The sequence below is a fragment of the Callospermophilus lateralis genome, chromosome 2 (assembly GCF_048772815.1).
Source record: "Callospermophilus lateralis isolate mCalLat2 chromosome 2, mCalLat2.hap1, whole genome shotgun sequence".
Lineage (NCBI taxonomy): Eukaryota > Metazoa > Chordata > Mammalia > Rodentia > Sciuridae > Callospermophilus > Callospermophilus lateralis.
In genome coordinates this window covers 211,905,259-211,923,513 of record NC_135306.1, presented here as the reverse complement: position 1 = coordinate 211,923,513, position 18,255 = coordinate 211,905,259, and the positions used below count along the sequence as shown (strand labels likewise).

General features: G+C 58.0%; 1 protein-coding gene across 2 annotated transcripts; it reads left to right on the top strand.

Moving 5' to 3' along the window:
• Positions 1-794: 794 nt before the first annotated feature.
• Positions 795-18,037, top strand: Eps8l2 (EPS8 signaling adaptor L2). Of its 2 annotated transcripts, none has more exons than XM_076844902.2 (21): positions 795-867; positions 3,583-3,705; positions 3,790-3,845; positions 4,646-4,710; positions 11,681-11,842; positions 12,282-12,431; positions 12,497-12,576; positions 12,695-12,837; positions 12,911-12,981; positions 13,112-13,238; positions 13,367-13,455; positions 13,560-13,634; positions 13,738-13,886; positions 13,986-14,118; positions 14,322-14,434; positions 15,468-15,573; positions 16,216-16,299; positions 16,566-16,638; positions 16,747-16,927; positions 17,060-17,192; positions 17,314-18,037. In XM_076844902.2, exons 2-21 carry the CDS (start codon positions 3,662-3,664, stop codon positions 17,392-17,394), a joined length of 2,115 nt encoding a protein of 704 aa, XP_076701017.2. In that variant the 5' UTR covers positions 795-867; positions 3,583-3,661; the 3' UTR covers positions 17,395-18,037. The 2 variants fall into 2 exon arrangements, with proteins under 2 accessions (XP_076701017.2, XP_076701016.2); XM_076844901.2 differs by having other exon boundaries at positions 16,216-16,335.
• The last annotated feature ends 218 nt before the right edge of the window (positions 18,038-18,255 follow it).

Genomic DNA, 18,255 nt, shown 5'->3' with positions numbered 1-18,255 from the left:
ATGCCAGTGGCTCTGGCCCTCCAGGGCAGAGTGCCCACCTCCCCGTGGCTGCTCCATGCCAGCCCAGGGCAAACACCAGCAGTCCTGACTTCCTGACAGTACTCATCCCTCTGCCCCCACCCTGGGAACAGAGCTGGATCCCTGGGGACCCTGCATGTGCCCAGGTTGTCTCTATCCCCTTCACCTCCTCCACTGCCAGCCAACGTTGGCTTCTCGCTCTCTGTGCACCCCACCCTGTCCTGTGCATAGCAACAGGCTTGCTCAGGGCCTTCTGGGAGGCCGCCTGATGAGACAGAGCCAGAAGCTCACAGGACAGCCTGGGCCACAGGTGTCCCCACCCACCAGACACCCCACCCTCTGGAGGTGCCGGGGATGGGGTGGGGTGCAGAGAAAGGGGACTTAGGAACTCCTGGACTGGGAGCTAGGGCTGTGGGTCCTAGCTAGGTCCTACCTCTGACCTCCACTCAGATTGATGCCTCTGCCCCAGCACCCCACACCAGATGGGCCGGCTGAAGAGGAAGGGCTCTGAAGCTAGGGGCCCGGAACGTCCCGCGGGGAGGGCTGGGTCGGCCGCGTAGCGCCCCAGTGCGCTGGGACCGCCAGGAACCCCGCTGCGCGCAGCCGGGCCAGGCGGGCGGGGGCGGGGCGTCCCGGGCCCGCCCCTGCCTCCCCCGCGCGCCCGCTCCCCGGTGACTCGGTAACCTGTCGCTCAGGTTCGTCCTCTCGCCGCCCCGCCCCGCCCCGCCCCGCCCCGCGAAGCGACCCGCCCGCCAGCGGAGATCTAGTGCGGTGGCCAAGGCGCGGACAGACTGGCGGACACACGGGCCTGGGGACTGGACACAGCGAGGACGCAGTGGCCGCGAGCAGGTGAGGGCGAGGAAGGAGCTCATCCGTCTGGGCCTCAGTTTCCTCAGTGGCGATGGGACGCGGGGCTCTGGCGGGGCCGGGTGCAGGAGGCAGCTGGGCGCCTGGGGCGCTGGGGATAGCTGGACCAGGGTGGCCGGGCGCGGGGGCGCAGGAGGTTTCGGGGGCTCTTGGCCCAAGAACCGGTCCACTGCGGCCCGGTCTGCCAGTGTCCGGGGCGCGGCCCGCGTGCAGGAATATTTTTAAGCCAGTGGCCGGTGACTCACCCATGCAGGTCCCATGCCCTCCCAGCCCTGGGGCTAGGTGGAGGAATCCCTGCGTCCGGAGAAGGGGCTTCTCATCCCCTGGAGGAGGCTGGGGCCTCCTCCATGGTAGGACCCTGAAGGTGGGCACACAGCCCAGGCCCTGGAACTTTCTGGAGGGTCGGGCCAGGATGGCATCAGGTTGGGTCAGGCTGCTGGTCAGAGGTGAGGTGTGGAGTCTGAGAGGGGACCAAGGCTGGGGGTGTGGCTGCAGGAGCCCTGCCCGGCCCATCCCGGAGGGTGGGCTCCCAGGACCTGTGGGAATCCAATCTGGCCATTCCAGGTTCCTGGTCCCTGGGCAGGGCTGCTCTAGAACTGCACCTTTGTGTGAGGGTGTCCCCCTGGCAGGGGCGGAAGTAGGCACACCCCACAGACCACCTCTGCCCCTGTACCAGTGCACAATCCTTGCTGTGCAAGGAGGGGGCCCCTGGTGGGGATAGCCCATCTGCACTGCCATCCTATGTCCAGGCCTCTGCTGGGCCTGCCCAGTACCCAGGCCCTGTTGGCCCAGTGCTTCCATCCAGCCAGGCTTCTGCACCCTGTGCCTGCCCAGGTCTCCTCAAGTGTATCCACCTCCCCCTAGAAGTTTCCAAGTCGTCTCTTCCTCCCTCCGACCCGGACAGGGCTCCTTCCTCAGGTCACAGAAGGGCCTGAGGGACTGCCCTGCTCCAGGGCCCCACCCGACTCCCATGAGGGCAGCTAGGAGCCCTGATGACTAAGCTGACCCCTCCCCAAGGTCACTCAGCATGTGGAGCTGGAATTTGAACTTGGAGCCAGTTCCTCCACCCTCTCTGCCCTCCTGGGGCCTCCTCCCTCCTCTGTCCACTCGACAGGCCCCAGACATACTGGGTCCTCCCTTCATACCCGGAAAATGGCCTCCATAAAACTGAAGTACAGCCTGAAGCCCAGGGGCCGGGCCAGGGCTGGGCACCCATCTCCACCTATTCTGAGTTACATGGCTTCCCCACCCCCAGCTGAAGCCCACGGGGAGCAGGCTTCACACAGGCCTCTGAGTGGCCCCAGCTGCCCCCCTGCTGCAGTCCAGCCTAGATTTCCCTGAGGGGAGGGCTGTGCAGCCCAGCCTGTGTGTCGGCCTGCCTGCAGGCCTGGGTCTGGAGGGTTGTTTTTGCCCAGGTGTGTGTACCTGGACCCACGTGCCCAGTGCCCTTGGTTCAGCCTGCCAGGAATCCCATTAAGCAAACACTCACCCACTGAGGTCATGAACATTCCAAACATTCTCCACGGATAGGTGGACAGGCCATCTGGCCAAGCCCCCTGTGGCATGTGGGCGGGGCAGAGCAGTGGCCAGGGTGAGGCAGGGACCAAAGCCCCCAGGCTCCCACATCTCCTGGGAGTGCTCCCCAGCAGGACCTAGTCAAACCAGAAAGTCCTGGGGTGCCCAGCCTGCCCCTCAGCTCTCCATACCAGCACCCAGGCTGGTGGCCCCACCCTGGTGGACCCAAACACTGAAGTCAGGAGGGCGGCCTTCCTGGCGACATCTGTCAGAGGCAGACAAGAGTGTGACCAGGACCCCTCAGGGAGCCGCCACAGAGGTGCTGTCCACCTGTTCTACCTGGGACACGGGGCAGTCCTGCACCGGTGGTCCCCCAGGGCGTTCTCCCACATCAGCCCCAGATCAGACCCTGCTCACGTTAGCAACCTGTGCAGCTGGACAGTGGTCAGGCTAGGAATCTGCTACAGGGAGGCTGGGACACCACCCATCCCTCTGAACCCCCACCCTGTGCCCACTTTCCCCAGGTCCTTTCTTGGGCCGGCTCCTGCTGCCAAGGGTCCTACCCTGGTTTCCCCATTTTGCCTTCTCATCAGGGTGAGGCTACCCCTTAAGGACCAGGGACCCCAGGATTCCCTACCACAGGGCTTCCCTGCTTGCTCTCCAAGGGCCCAAAGAGAGCCAAGGGTAGACAGGTGTGGGCTATGTGTTCACAACAGGGTGCAGAGGCCCCTGTGGGGTAGGTGCCTGGGGTGGGGCAGGACTGGAAGGCAGGAGCCAGAGCTCCCTCTGCACTGTGTGCCCCTCCCCAGGCTCCAGCCTCATGCCCCTGCCCTCCACTCCTGCTGGCTGCTACCTGCCCCAGGGCCTTTGAACCTACTTGAACTCTGCTGAGAAGATGCTTTCCCCCCATAACCCTCTTCAGAGCCTCCTAGGCAGCCTCTTGCGGGGGGGGGGGGGCAACCCTATGCAGTCTGAAGGTCTGACGCAAGATGGGGCTCAGTGGCCACTAGCTGGGTTGCAGGGTAGGGAGCTCTACTTCCTGAGGACCCCCTGTGGAATCTGGTCAAGTCACTGAATTCCTGCCCTGGACCCGGGGTAGGGAGAGGAGGCCCTGTCCTGGGAATAACAAGGCCACTGGCCAGGACCAGAGAAGGTGTCAGCTCAGTTCCTCTGTCCTCTCAGGAGTGGGCCAGGCATTGGGCCCCAGGCTCGGCCACACTGAGTTCTGCCCTCCCGGCTGCTGGCCGCCACCAAGGACGCCATGAGCCAGTCAGGAGCCATGAGCTGCTGCCCTGGTGCTGCCAAGTGAGCCCCATGCCCACCCTCACTGCCCCCAGGGAGGGCCCCCGGGGAGGGCGTGGCGGCCCCCTCACCTGCCCCCCCCCACAGTGGCAGCCTGGGCCGGTCCGATGGTGCTGCTAAGATGAGCGCGAAGGATCTGTTTGGTGAGTGAAGCTGGAGCGAGGGCCAGGCTGGGAAGTAGGGGACTGCTGGCCTGGCCCAGAGGACCTCAGGCTTGGTCAGCCCTGGGTACCTGGAGGAGGCCTCTGGGCCCTAATCCACTGACAGCTTGTGAGGTCTGTCCCCAAAGTTCCTGGCCCAGAACACCCCTCCCCCAGCAGTAAGGGGAGAGCCCTTTACAAATAATTCAGAGAGCAACAGTATTGATTCCCCTGGGCGTCTGCAACTCGATCGGGGCAGGCGGCCGGTGGCCAGGTGTCTCTCCAGGAGGGAGCCAGGCTGCCCTCCCAGCTTGCCGCAGCCCTCCCTGGTGCCTTTGGATGCTGCACCTACCCACCGTCTGGAAAGCAAGAAGCCCCTAGAAAGGAGGAAGATTCTGGTGGTGGCCCTGAGGGTGGGCAAGCCCTGGCCTAGACCTCTGCCCTGGGAAGGCGGGCACAGGGGTTGGCCAGCCTCCGTGAGCCTGAGCCTCAGTCCCCAGGACAAGTCCCATAGCCTCTGGCTGCCCTCCCGCTCTGAGCAGGCCCCTCCCCTCTCAGAGCCAGGGGTGTCCCCTGGGGTGAGCCTGGGCTGGATGGAGCAGAGGGCTTCCTGGGAGTCCTCATGGCCTGAGCAGGGTCCTCAGGGATCTCACCTGTGACCCTCGGTGTTCATGAGGGGCCCAAGAGAAGCACCCCTTACCTTGACTCCACCCTCCCTTGCGGCCCCCTGGGGTCCAGTCCCACCTGGACTGGGGGCTGGCGGTCCTGAGACCTGGCTGAGTGGCCACCATCTCCCCGTCCAGAGCAGAGGAAGAAGTACTCCAACTCCAACGTCATCATGCACGAGACCTCCCAGTACCATGTCCAGGTGAGACCCCTGTGCTTTGGGGTGCATGAGCAGGTGGAGAAACTGAGGCCCGGGGACAAGTGGGGAGACCAGAGCCAGGGACTGCCCCCCACAGGTCCTGGGCTGAGCCACAGTGGGGCCAAGCCCTTCAGTCTGGGGGGCCTTCCCTGGGGACCTGGTGCTGAGGTTGGCACCACCTGGGTCTGCTGGGGAGGCCCCTGGGGCTGTGCACAGGAGCCTCTGGGAAGGAAGTTGTCATCCTGGCCCCAAAACAAGGAACTGGATTAGCGGGAGAAGCTGGAACAAAGACACTCTTTATTGAGCACTGCGGGAGCTTCAGGGGCCATGCTGCGTCCGAGCTACCCTGCGTACCCTGCCACCCTGCACCCTTTGGACCGGCCGCCAGCCTGGGAGGGCTTTGTCCTACCCCTAGAACTTAGGAAACACACTTTACAGATGGGCCTTCCATGCCTGCGAGCTGGCCGGGCTCCTGGCTGAGATCCAGGCTTGGGGGACTGTGGGTGAGGAATGAGGGGAGGCAGGTAAGGGGCGAGCAGGGGCAGCTGTGGCTGCAGGCCCACTGTGCTGGCCCTCTTGGGCCTTCCCACCCACCGTGGGCCTCACTGGGCCCAGGGCTGAGGAAGTTACTGTCTAAGCCTGTTTCCTCAGAATGAACCCAAAGAACCTGAGGCTCCGGGGTCCAGTGTGTTGGGATGACCAGTGGTCTCCCCGCTCCGGCCTGGGCAGGCTAGGCCATTGTGCAGTAACCACTGCGACGCAGTTTCCCAAGGCAGAGCTGTCAGAGTGGGCAGTCGGCCAGCCCCCTCCTCCGCAGCAGCTCCACCACCTTTCTCAGGGGTGGGACTTCGGTCTCCTCAGTGAGGACCCAGCCTGGCCCCTGGACTTTGGCCCCAGCTGGCCTGGCTCATCCCAGCTGTTGCAGGGGCCAGAGAGGGTGTGGGAGGAGATGAGGTTTTCCCACCTCTCCCAGAGAAAGGACCAGAGACCTGCCTTAGCAAGGTGGAGCGGAGGCAGGGTGCCAAAGCCTGTGTTTTGCTGTTAACTTTCCGTACAGTGAATTTGGTGGGGCAGGCAGTCCTGTTAGCACCCAGGCGGCACCCAGCAGGGCTCTGTCACCCCAAGCTCCTGCCAGACCCTTTGAGGTCGCAGCCCCACCTCCCTGTCTCTGTCGACAGGACCCTGTAGTTCACAGCCTCCCCAGCTTCCTGCACTGACTTTAGGAAGGTGATGCAGAGGATGACTCTGTGCCCGCCCAGGGCTGCGAGGGCATCTTTGCCAGCCATCTGGCCCCAGGCCTCTCCCCTGGTGCTGCTTCTGCCCAATACGTGTGGAGGTGCTTCTGATCCCTGTGGACATCTTCATACGTACAGTCAGGTGTGAGGTCAGCACCACCTTCTCCCTGTCTGTGGCTTGTTCACTCATAAGCATCTCTGTCTTTCGAGGGACACAAATGTGACTTTTTGGTGACGTCTAATCAGACCACCTTTTTTTCCTTCTGTGGGGGCGCTTTTTGCCTCCTGAGGAACTGTTGCCTTTGTTGCCTTTGGATGTCTGTAGTGTGGCCTTTGCGTCTCGGTCCACGGTCCACTCCAGGTGTTTTTTGGGGCATGGTGTGGAGTAGGGATCAAGGCTTGTTTTCTCTTGTGTGCATGTCCAGCCATAGTGAAAGGCTTTCCTCCCCTCCTGGAATTGCTCTGCTGCTTCTGTGAACACTGATTAGCCAGATAGGGACAGGTCTGTTTCTGGAATCGTCATTTCACTGATGTATGCTATGTGCAAGCTTCAACTCATTGCGGCTTTATCAGTCTTGAACCCAGGCCATGTGAGTCCCACAGCTTTGTTCTTTATCTCCAAAATATCCTATGTCTCTCCCCCCACTCTTGTGTTTTAGAAATGGAGTTTTGCTATGTTGCCCAGCTGGTCCCAAACTTCTAGGCTTAAATAACCCTTCTGTCTCAGCCTTCTGAGTAACTTGGATTACTGATATGTACCACCAAGCCCAACTAAGATTGGCTTGAGTTCCTTATACTTGCATATGAATTTTAGAATCAACTTGCGTATTTCTCCTCCTAAAAGATGCTGTTAGAATTTTGATTGGCATCAAGTCAAATCTCTGAATCACTTTAGAAAGAGTTGACACTTGAACAATATTGTGTCTTTCCATCCATGAACATGGGATACCTTTCCATTAATAGGTATTCTTTGATTTCTCATCAGTGTTTTGTGGTCTTCATTATAGGAAGCTTGCATATCCTTTGTTAAATTATTGCTTAGGCATTTGATTTTTATGTTATTACAAATGGTGCTGGTGCAGTGGTGCATGCCTGTAGTCTCAGTGGCTCAGGAGGCTGAGGCAAGGAGGATTGCGAGTTCAAAGCCAGCCTCAGCAACTTAGCAAAGCATTTAGCAACTCAGCAAGACCCTGTCTCTAAATAAAATATATTAAAAAAAAAAAAAAAAAAAGAGATCTGGGGATGTGGCTCAGTGGTACAGCACCCCTGGATTCAATGCCCAGTAATGAAAAACAGATGGTATTCTTTTTAACAGTTGTCTGCTGTTAGCCCAAAGAAAAACAATTGAACTTTGGTATGATGATCAAGTGTCCTGAGACTGGTGAATTAAGTAATTTGCAAATTACTTGCGATTGACTTGTAAAATGCTTGGATTTTCTATATACACATCAGATTGCTTGAGAATAAAGACCACACTTCATTTCCTGTCTTCATATCATTCATTTACTTTCTTGCCCCATCTCCCTGTTTAAAGTACGATGCTAGATGAAGGTGAGAGCATGATGTGTCTGCCCGAGGCCCAGTCTTAGAGAGAGCGTCCCGTGTCCCACTGACGCCTGTTTTTGTGGATACCTATTATTAATGTGAGAAGTTCGAATTTCTTTTGCTGAGTTTTTGATCATGATGGGTGTTGGATTTTGTTAGATACTTTCCCCAGATCTATTGAGGTTTATTTGCCACTGCTGGTGTAGTGAACTACATTGGTTGAATTTTTTTTTTTTTTTTTACCAGGGACTGAACTCAGGGGCATGCGACCCCTGAACCACATCCCCAGCCCTATTTTGTATTTAATTTAGAGATAGGGTCTCACTGAGTTGTTTAGGGCCTTGCCATTGCTGAGGCTGGCTTTTAACTTGCAATCCTCCTGCCTCAGCCTCCCTAGCCGCTGGGATTACAGGTATGCACCACTGTGCCTGGCTTGATTGATTTTTTTTTTTTTTATTCTTGGTGGTGCTAGGATTGAGTCTGGGGCCCCTTCATGCTAGGCAAGTGCTCTACCACTGAGCTGCACCCCCAGCCCTTTTTATTTTTATTTGGGGACAGGGTCTTGCTTAGTTTCCCAGGCTGACCTCTAGTTTGTGATCCTCCTGCCTCAGCCTCCTGAGTAATTGGGATTACAGGTGTAAGCCATTGCACCTGGCTCCCTGGTTGACTTTTTTGTGTGTTGAACCAACCTTGCATTTCTGGGATAACTTCATTTTCTTCAAGGTATACTAGCTTTCCCCCATCCCTGCAATACTCAGGGAACCTCTACCACTGAGCTGCGTCCTCAGCTGTTTTTTTTTTTTTTTTTTTTTTTTTTTTTTAATGTTGAGACAGGGCCTGGCTCAGATGCCCAGGCTGTCCTTGAACTTGCCATCTTTCTGCCTCAGCCTCCTGAGTTGTGGGAATGACAGGCATGTGTCACTGCACCTGGCTATACTATCCTTTCTATGTGCTGATGGGCTAATTTGCTAATATTTTGTTGAGGGGTTTTTGTGTCAATGTCTCCTAGAGATACTGATCTGCAACTTTCTCATATAGTCCTGTTGGCAGGTTTGGGGGTCAGGGTCATGCTGACCTCACAGGGCAGGAGGGAAGAGTTCTCACCTGGGTTTTCAGAAAGTCTGTGAAGCTTCTTGTTGTTTCTCCCTTCAATACTTGTGATTTGCCAGTGAGGTGAGTGCTGGGCCGCCTTTGTGGGATTGCCAGGCTGGGTGTCTGTGTGGCGTAGACATGTAACCTCTGTCCTCTTGGTTTTGAAGGGGTTGTCTCCAGCATTTTTCTTGATCACTCTTGCTGGGGATTTATCAATTTTAACATTTCTTTCAAAACAAACTTTGTTGGATTTTTCCCTATTGATTGTTTTTTGGGGGGTGGGTATCAGGGATTGAACTCGGGGGCACTCGACCACTGAGCCACATCCCCAGCCCTATTTTGTATTTTATTTAGAGACAGGGTCTCACTGAGTGGCTTAGCACCTCACTTTTGCTGAGGCTGGCTTTGAACTTGTGATCCTCCTGCCTCAGCCTCTGGAGCCACTGGATTACAGGCATGCACCACTGTGCCCTGCTTCTCTATTGATTTTTACTTTTAATTTACTTCTTTCCACTCTCTTTGGGGTCTATTTTATTGTGTTTTTGTAGCTTTTTCCCCTGTGGTACTGGGGGTTGGGCCCAGGCCCTTGCATGCCAGGCAAGTGCTTACCACTGAGTCACACCCCAGCATGTTTTTCTAGCTTCTTAAGCTGAACGTTTAGGTCACTGATCCTAAGTCTTAACTTTTTGCCTAACATAGTCATCAGAAACTATGAATTTCCCTTAATGCACTGCCTTAGCTGGGTGTGGTGGTGCACACCTGTAATCCCAACTATTCAGCAGGCTGAGGCAGGAGGATTACAAGTTCAAGACCAGTCCAGACAACTCATCAAGATCCTGAATTCAGCTGGGCTCTGTGGCATGTGCCTGTCATCCCAGCAGCTCAGGAGGCTGAGAGGGAGGATCATGAGTTCAGAGCCAGCTTCAGCAATGGCCAGGCACTAAGCCACTCAGTGAGACTGTCTCTAAATAAAATACAAAATAGGACTAGAGATGTGGCTCAGTGGTAGAGTACCCCTGAGTTCAATCCCTGGTACTCCCCTCCCCTCCCCCAAAAAATCCTGAATTCAAAAATATATATATATAAAGGGCTGAGGATATAGATCACTGCTAGAGCACTCCTGGGTTCAATCCTTAGCACTGGGGAGTCGCGGGGTGGGAGAGCCAGCAGTTTTATTTGTAGTCCACCAATCATAATATATTATGCCTGTTTTTATTATACTTCAGTTCAGAATTTTTTTGTGGTGCTGGGGACAGAACACAAGATATATATGTATCTCCCAACCCCAGAATATATTTACTTTTCCTTGTGACTTCAAATTTGACCCATGGGTTATTTAGAACTATGTAGGTTGATTTCCAAACATTTGAGGATTTTCTATCTAACTTTTTGACATTCATCTGACTTTAATTTCATTATGGTCCAAGAGCATCCCCTATGTGGTCTCAGCCATGTGAGATGTCCTAACTTGCTGGTGGCCTAGCAGCTTGGTTTCATTGGGTGGGTTGTTCTGTGTTGTGCTAACAGCCTGCATTTCAGGGTTTCCTCCGCCCCACACACAGCCACCTTGGATTCTGCTGTGTGTTTTCGCCCACTCACTCTTTCTCTGGTTGATGGCCATGTGAGTCGCACCCAGTCTTTGTTATTGCAAGTGGCTCTGCGGGGAGCAGCCTTGCCCAGTGGCACACTGCCCCTGCACAGGCCACCTGCAGCAGAGCTGGGAGGGAAGATGTGTGCCTTGACAGATGTCACCAGCCTCTGCACAGGAGGCTGGCAGGTGCTAGGTGACATTGCCTGTCTCCACATCTGAACCATGATGTACCCTAGTGACTTTGAGGGTTGGACAGTAGAATAGGTGAAAAAGACAGTGACGTATCGCTAAAATAATAAAGGCTCAGAGTATCAATGTGTGGTTCTTTTATTCAATGAGATTCACATATGATTTTCTGTATTAATAAGTTACAGGGCTGGGGTTGTGCCTCCGCAGTAGAGCGCTTGCCCAGCACCTGCGAGGCACTGCACTTGATCCTCAGCACCACACAAAAATAAATAAATAGAATAAAGGTATTATGCCCATGTACAACTAAAAAAAAGTCATTTATATCTGTTTTCTTTGTGCTCATATCCTTTGGCAATTTTCTGTTGCAGTGTTATTGTGTGCTTACTTAAGTATTTATTTGTTTACTTACTTATCATCAATATCCTGTATTTGTGTGTGGTGGGGGACACTGGGCTGAATCTGGGAGAGCTCCATCACTAAGCTATATCCTCAGCCTTTTTATTTCTTTTTATAGTGTTGTTTGTTTAGAGAAAGTGTCACTAAATCACTGAGGCTGGCCTTGAACTGCATCTGGCTGTTTTTTTATTTTTTGGTGCTAGGGATTGAACCAGGGCCTATGCATGCTAGGAAGCACTACACGGCTGAGCGATACCTAGTCAGAAATCTTTTTTTGTTGTCAGATTGGTTAGCCTCTTCCTCTGACTCGTGTGTTTTCCACCTTGCTGGGGAAAGTGCCCTTAGACTTGGTGAGAAATCACCGTCTATTTTCTCTGGTGCTTTTGTGGCTTTGTGTTGTCTGAGTGTCCTGGCCTGGCTAGTTTATCCACCTGTCCCAGCATTGTTTACTGAAGCCTGAAGCTCTGTGGGAGGGTTTTACTGATGAGGTACAGGGCAGCTCATGGGGGCAGGCCAGGCCAAGCCAGGCTGCGGAAGACCCCCAGATGCGCTCTTTCCACCCATGTCTCCTAGAAGCCCACCCCAGATCCGACTGCTCTGGGTGAGGGCATCCTGAGAGCAGGACCCGGCTCAGGCCCAGCACACAGATGTAGTGTGAGGTCCTGAGAGAGGAGAAGGGCCTAGCAGCAAGAGGTGGGGAGGGCAGAGGAGTGCCCACGGTTGCCGGGCAGTCAGGAATGCTTTCAGGTTTTATCAGTGCACAGCTCTGATCCCCAAAGATGTCAACCAGGGCAGAATCGGGGTGCCTCCACCTGAGATAAAGCTGTGGCCCTGCGGGCCCCCCTGGGTTGGCTGGGGCCCCCAGCCCTGGGCCTGGGCCTGGGCACAAGCACGGCTAAACCTAGTAGTGACTGTTGCCCCCCAGCACTTGGCCACATTCATCATGGACAAGAGCGAGGCCATCACATCTGTGGACGATGCCATTCGGAAGCTGGTGCAGCTCAGTGCCAAGGAGAAGGTCTGGGCACAGGAGGTGCTGCTGCAGGTGGACGACAAGGCCCTACGGCTGCTGGACGTTGAGAACCAGGTAAGGCTGGTGGAGCAGGCTGCTGTCTACTGGGCTCCCATGGGTGCCGGGTCTCTGGGGTGAGCATGTGGAAGAGGACGAGGCCAAGGGCCAGCAGGATCAACCTGGCCAGAGCCCAGGCAGCAACCTGCAGTGGGGCCAGGCTGTGTCCAGTTGCAAGAGGCTCACAGGCTGCAGTCAGCAGGCCTGGCTGTGTCCATGGGGTCTGTACTCAAGATGTGAGCAGTGTCAGTCCTGTCCCTGGACTTGGTCTGTCCTGCCCCTGCAAGTTCCTGCCACATCTGTGTCCTAGGGGCATGTGCTGCTCCATCACACCTCTGGCAGGACACTGGTCCCTTTCTTGGCATACATCTGTGGTCCATTCCATGCCTGTGGCCACAGCCCACATCTGTGTCCAGGGCCGGCTGAGGTCACGTAACCGCCTGCCCTCTGCCCCCAGGAAGAGCTGGAGAACTTCCCGCTGCCCACCGTGCTGCACAGCCAGACGGTGCTGAACCAGCTGCGCTACCCCTCGGTGCTGCTGCTGGTGTGCCAGGACTCCGAGCAGAGCAAGCCCGACGTGCACTTCTTCCACTGTGACGAGGTGGAGGTGAGGCAGCTGACAGGGGCGGGTGAGGCACCCGCTGAACCAGCCTGATGCCCCTGTGCCCCCAGGCGGAGCTGGTGCAGGAGGACATCCAGAGCGCACTGACTGACTGCCGGATGGGGAAGAAGTTGCGGCCACAGACCCTGAAGTAGGGCCATGGGGACCATGGGGAGCTGGGCTCTCACCAGGGCAGGGAGGGCACCAAGGAGGCAGCTGCCCAGGACTGGGGTGGTGGCCAGCTGAGCAGGCCTTCCTCTCCCCTCCAGGGGGCACCAGGAGAAGATCCGGCAGCGGCAGTCCATCCTGCCACCTCCCCAGAGCCCAGCTCCCGTCCCCTTTCAGCGCCAGGCTGGGGACTCTCCTCAGGCCAAGAACCGTGTGGGCCTGCCAGCACCAGTCACAGAGCCAGGTAGGCCAAGGGCTAGGTCGGGGCTCCCTGCCGGGTCTGCAGGGCCCCTGGGCAGCTGCTCTGTCCCCACCAGGCTACCGCCACCGGGAATCGCAGGATGAGGAGCCTCGGGCGGTGCTGGCTCAGAGGATAGAGAAGGAGACGGTGGGTGCCCTCCCACCCCCTGCTGGGCCTTCCCGGCCTCCCCTGCAATGGACCCACATGGCCTGTTGCCTGTAGAACAGCCCCAAAGTGGGTGGAGGTCTGAAGCTCACCCCCTCCCTTCTGACCCCAGCAAATCCTCAACTGCGCCCTGGACGACATCGAGTGGTTCGTGGCCCGGCTACAGAAGGCGGCCGAGGCGTTCAAGCAGCTGAACCAGCGGAAGAAAGGGAAGAAGAAGGGCAAGAAGGGGCCGGCAGGTGCGTGGGGGGCGGCGCAGGGCCCCGAGCTGGGGACGGCTGGCCTGGGGAGGCTCAGCATCAGACAGCAGGCAGGGCCCACGAGGCCGGGGCCGGCCAGCCGGCTCATGGCCTCCACCCTGTGCCAGAGGGCGTCCTCACGCTGCGGGCCCGGCCCCCCTCTGAGGGTGAGTTTGTCGACTGTTTCCAGAAAACCAAGCTGGCCGTCAATCTGCTGGTGAGTCCAGGCCTGCCCTGTGCTGGTGGTGAGGGTGGAGGTTCCCCCACACCATCTGTCACCTGCCCTCTCCCTGCCTCCTGTCACCTGCCTGCTCCCTCCAGGCCAAGCTGCAGAAGCACATCCAGAACCCCAGTGCGGCTGAGCTGGTGCACTTCCTCTTCGGGCCTCTGGACCTGGTGCCTGGGGCTGGGGCTGGCGGGGCGGATGGGGGCGGGGACCCAGGGTGGCCAGCTGTGCAGCTGCAGGCTGGGGCGCCCCTCTGAACCACACCATCCCCAGATCGTCAACACCTGCGGAGGCCCAGACATCGCACGCTCTGTCTTCAGCCCACTGCTCTCCCAGGAGGCTGTGGCCTTCCTACGTGGCCACCTGGTACCAAAGGAGATGTCACTGTGGGAGTCCCTGGGGGACACCTGGACACGGCCCCGGTATGGACAGGGTGAGGGGCAGGGCATGGACCAGGATAAGGTCCTGGGTGGGCCAGCTCCAGTAGGAGTCTTGGCTGACCCCGGCACTGCCCACCCCAGCTCTGAGTGGCCGAAGGAGCCACAGGTGCCCCTGTACGTGCCCAAGTTCCACAGTGGCTGGGAACCGCCTCTGGATGTGCTGCAGGAGGCTCCCTGGGAGATGGAAGGACTGGCCTCTGACCCCAATGACCAGGTCAGACCCCACCCCTCTGGAATTTACCTCCCCAGCCACTGCCAACTGCTGCCCTTGCCACTCCTGGAGCCACAGCTGGGGCTGCCCCATGCCCGGCCTGCCCGGTCACAGAACATTCACCAATTGTCTTGTGCCCCTTGTCCTGGGACCCTGCCTGGCACTGCCTGGCCTCCACCCGACATCAAGCCCTGCTTTCCCCACAGCCCACCCCTGTGAGCCGACTATCCATAAGAAACTCCCCGAAACACAGTCTCTCCTCTGAGTCCACACCCCAGGGGGATGTCTTACCACCAGTCAGCTCCCCACATTCTCACAGGTAAGCCCCATTACAGGGAGATGGTATGACGCCCTCCACAGCATGGACCGGGGTGTGCTGCCACCAGGTGGTGGCAGACACCTCCTTCAAGTGGCTTAAAATGCCTCTTCCAGATTAGAAGCTGCTTTTCACTCTCAGAACAGCCTGGACAACTTAGGAGTTCAGATTTCAAAATAAAAAGAGTTGGGGGTGGAGCTCAATGGTAGAACACCCCTGGGTTCCATCCCTAGTACCATAAAAAAAAAAGAATAGACCCAGGGCGAACCCCTCTTTGCCTCCCCACTTCCATACCCTCACTCCTGGCCCAGGGTCTGCCTGGGGCACTTACAACCTGCAAGATCCCAGAATCTGGTTTCAGGAGGGAAGGGGCTGCAAATCCGTATCCCAAACAAGCCCATCCTCTTGGCCCACATTGGGCCTGTGGTCCCCAGGAGAACTTCAGTACCTTTATTTTATTTGTGTGGTGATAAGGATCGAACCCAGGACCTCACACATGGGAAGCAAGCGCTCTCCCGCTGAGCCACAGCTCCAGCCCCCCAGGTAGAGCTACACAGAAGTGTTTTCAGCAGCTGTCTGTTCACCCTGGCAGCCTCTACCCTGCTCCTCCCAGTGCAGTGGGACAGGGAGCAGTCCTGTTCTGTGCTGAATCTGCACCAACAGCTCCACCCATGCCCCTGGGGATGTAGGTCCAGACCTCCAGAGAGCCTGCAGGCCAGTGCCCTGTGCAGCACCCAGGGGCTATGGCTCTGAAAATGTCCTGGCCCCTGTGGTCAGCTGGGGAAAGCCATGACCCTGTCACCCCCAGGCACCCAGCTGGCTGACTCCCCTGGGAGCAGGCCGGGAGACCCCTGAGGCAGCTCTGGTGGGCCAGGCCCTGCATCTTGCCCCTCCCGCCCACTCCACCTCCAGGGCTGTCAGAGTTTCCATTCTGGGCTGTGAGCAACAGCCTCTCCTCCACTGCAACCTGGGCAGCAGAAGCCAGGCAGCTGCGTGCCTGGGAAGCTGCTGCACCAGTCCCTCTGGGTCCTTGTAGGGGCCACCAGCCAGCACCAGCCACGGCCAAGTACGTGAAGATTCTCTACGACTTCACAGCCCGCAATGCCAACGAGCTGTCGGTGCTGAAGGATGAGGTCCTAGAGGTGAGGGGTCAGCCTGACCAGGGAAGGTGACCGAACCGTGGAACAACGAGATGGGCACAGCCACTGGCCTATTTCCCTAGGGTCCCTAGCTCTGGGTTCCAACTGGGTCCATGGGCAGGATCTCCCCTACTCCCAGCACAGCCTTGCAGAGGGCCCTCCATGTCTGGGGGATGCCCGAGGGTGTGCAGAACCCTTGTGTGCTGGGCAGCCACTTTGCCAAGTGGGGGGCCCTCTAGTGAGCAGAGGAGGGGCTTGTCACTCATGGCCACCCAGGAGCCTTCCCCGGCAGCCACTGTGCCAAACCTGAATCCAGGCCACTCACTGAGGGACAGAAAGTGGAGCAGGCTGGGGCAGGGGGGTGGTTTACATCCACAGTGAGGCTAGGAAGCCTCCTCCCTCCAGGACCCTGCTAAGGCCAGGCAGGGTAGCCCCCGCCCCCCAGCCAGCCAGGACTGAACCTGGGGCCAGGATGCACAGTGGCCTGAGGGCTGAGCTCAGGGGAGACCTGGGGCACTCTCTGCCTCTCTGCAGAGTGTGGCTCATGTGAGTAGTCCCAGCAACCACACTAGTGCCCCTGGCTGGGGAGGGTGGGGGTCTAAGGGCAGGAAAAACGGTAGACCTGATTGCCCCGGGACACTGCAGGTCCTGGAGGAAGGCCGGCAGTGGTGGAAGCTTCGCAACCGAAGTGGCCAGTCTGGCTATGTGCCCTGCAACATCCTGGATGAGGTTCGGCCAGAGGATATTGGTGCCCCACTGGAGCAGGTGCCCGGCTCTGTTCTGCCCCACCCTCACAACATAGTCATTTGCCCTGGGTGGGGTTGGGGGACAGCTGAGTCTCAGCCCGGGAACACCGCTGCACCCCAGCCCTGGGCCAGAGCCTGTGCAGAGGCTCCTTCCTCTGTCTTGGCCAAGGGAAGGAAGGGCCGGCCCACAAGCCAGGCAGGGGTCTGGGCAGGTCTTCAGAGCACCCACTTCACCACCTGCCCCTGCAGGCCAGCCAGAAATACTGGGGTCCCGCCAGCCCGATGCATAAACTGCCCCCTATCTTCGCAGGGAACAAAGATGGTGAGAGGGCGCTCACACGGAGAGGGAGCAAGGAGGTGCGGGGCGGCCTGGGAGGGCAGGGGAAGCCAGGGCCTGCGCGGGTCCATGGCTCAGCACACACTCCTGCAGAGCTGATCCACCACATGGATGAAGTCAACGATGAGCTCATGAAGAAAATTAGCCACATCAAGGCGCAGCCGCAGCGACACTTCCGCGTGGAGCGCACCCAGCCGGTGCACCTGCCACTCACCTTTGAGTCCGGCCCCGATGAAGTCCGTGCCTGGCTAGAAGCCAAGGCCTTCAGCAGCCGGTGAGTGGCCGGAGCGGGAGGGCTGCGGGTTTGAGCAAGTGCACGCCAGTGCACGCAGTCGTGGGGTGGGCGCCGGCCGCCATGCCCCCCCCCGCCCGCCGCCCCCGTGCCCTTACTCTCTACCACCCCCAGGATCGTGGAGAACCTGGGTATCCTCACCGGACCCCAGCTCTTCTCCCTCAACAAAGATGAGCTGAAGAGGGTGTGCGGGGAGGAGGGCATCCGCGTGTACAGCCAGCTCACAGTGCAGAAGGCGATGCTGGAGGTGAGCGCCCGCTCCGGTGCCTCTTTCTCAGTACACCCACCTACCTGCTCCTGGGGTGCCGGGAAGAAGTGGGGTTGGGGCCTCTGGCCCCTTGTCTGAGCTCCTCATCCCTTCTCCCTAGAAGCAGCAAAGTGGGTCGGAGTTGGAGGAACTCATGAACAAGTTTCATTCCAAGAACCAGAGGAGGGTGGAGGACAGCTAGACCCGGCTGGAGTGTTGCCACCCTTGCTGCAGAGGGAGGCAGCACAGGTGGTGGGCCCACTCCCAGGGCGTGGAGCATTATTTTATATGTGTATTATTTTATACTGAGGACTCACGTGGGCTGGATGGGGAGCTCATCTGCCTTTAGGCAGTTGGCGTATCTTCAGGCTGAGCCATGCACATGGATGGCCTCTCAGCTGCAAGCCACTCACCCACCCAAACCAAGGCCTCTCCCAGCCAAACCTGCCACCTGGCAGTGCCAGCCTTCATCCATCAGCCCTAGGCCACAGGACTCCCCAGGTGGGCAGGGCCTCTCTGGCCTCCCTGTGCATCTGTCAGCTCCTGGCCTCTGGAGTTTGACACTCACCACCTGCTGCTTGATTTTATATGCACCTGCTCCCAGCTGTTCCCACCTGTCTCAGGTGGGCCAGAGCTCCAGGCTGTTTAGGCTGGTGACCTGGACCCCAGGTTTGTCCCCCGCAGGATGCTGTACCCCAAAAATGGCCTGCAGGGGCTCCAGGACAGGAAGCCATGGTTGCCCCACTGGTTTGGGGCATGCTGTGCCGTAACCCTTTCAAAGTCCAAGGAGCGATGGCTGTAGACACCCACTCCCATCCAGCAGAGCCCAGACAGGAACTTTCTCTGACCACATCTCAGGCCAGCTAAGCCCTACATGCTGGTGACTGGTGATCTTAGAGCCCTGGACAGAGCCTCAACCCAGAGATGAGGGGGGGGCTCTAAGGCCACATTATTAAACCAGTTTCTCCTGGAAGCCACCTGTCTGTCTCCTAGAGCCTCCTGAAGCTGCACCTCTTTTTTTTTTTTTTTTGGCGGGGAGGGAACTAGGGATTGAACTCAGAGG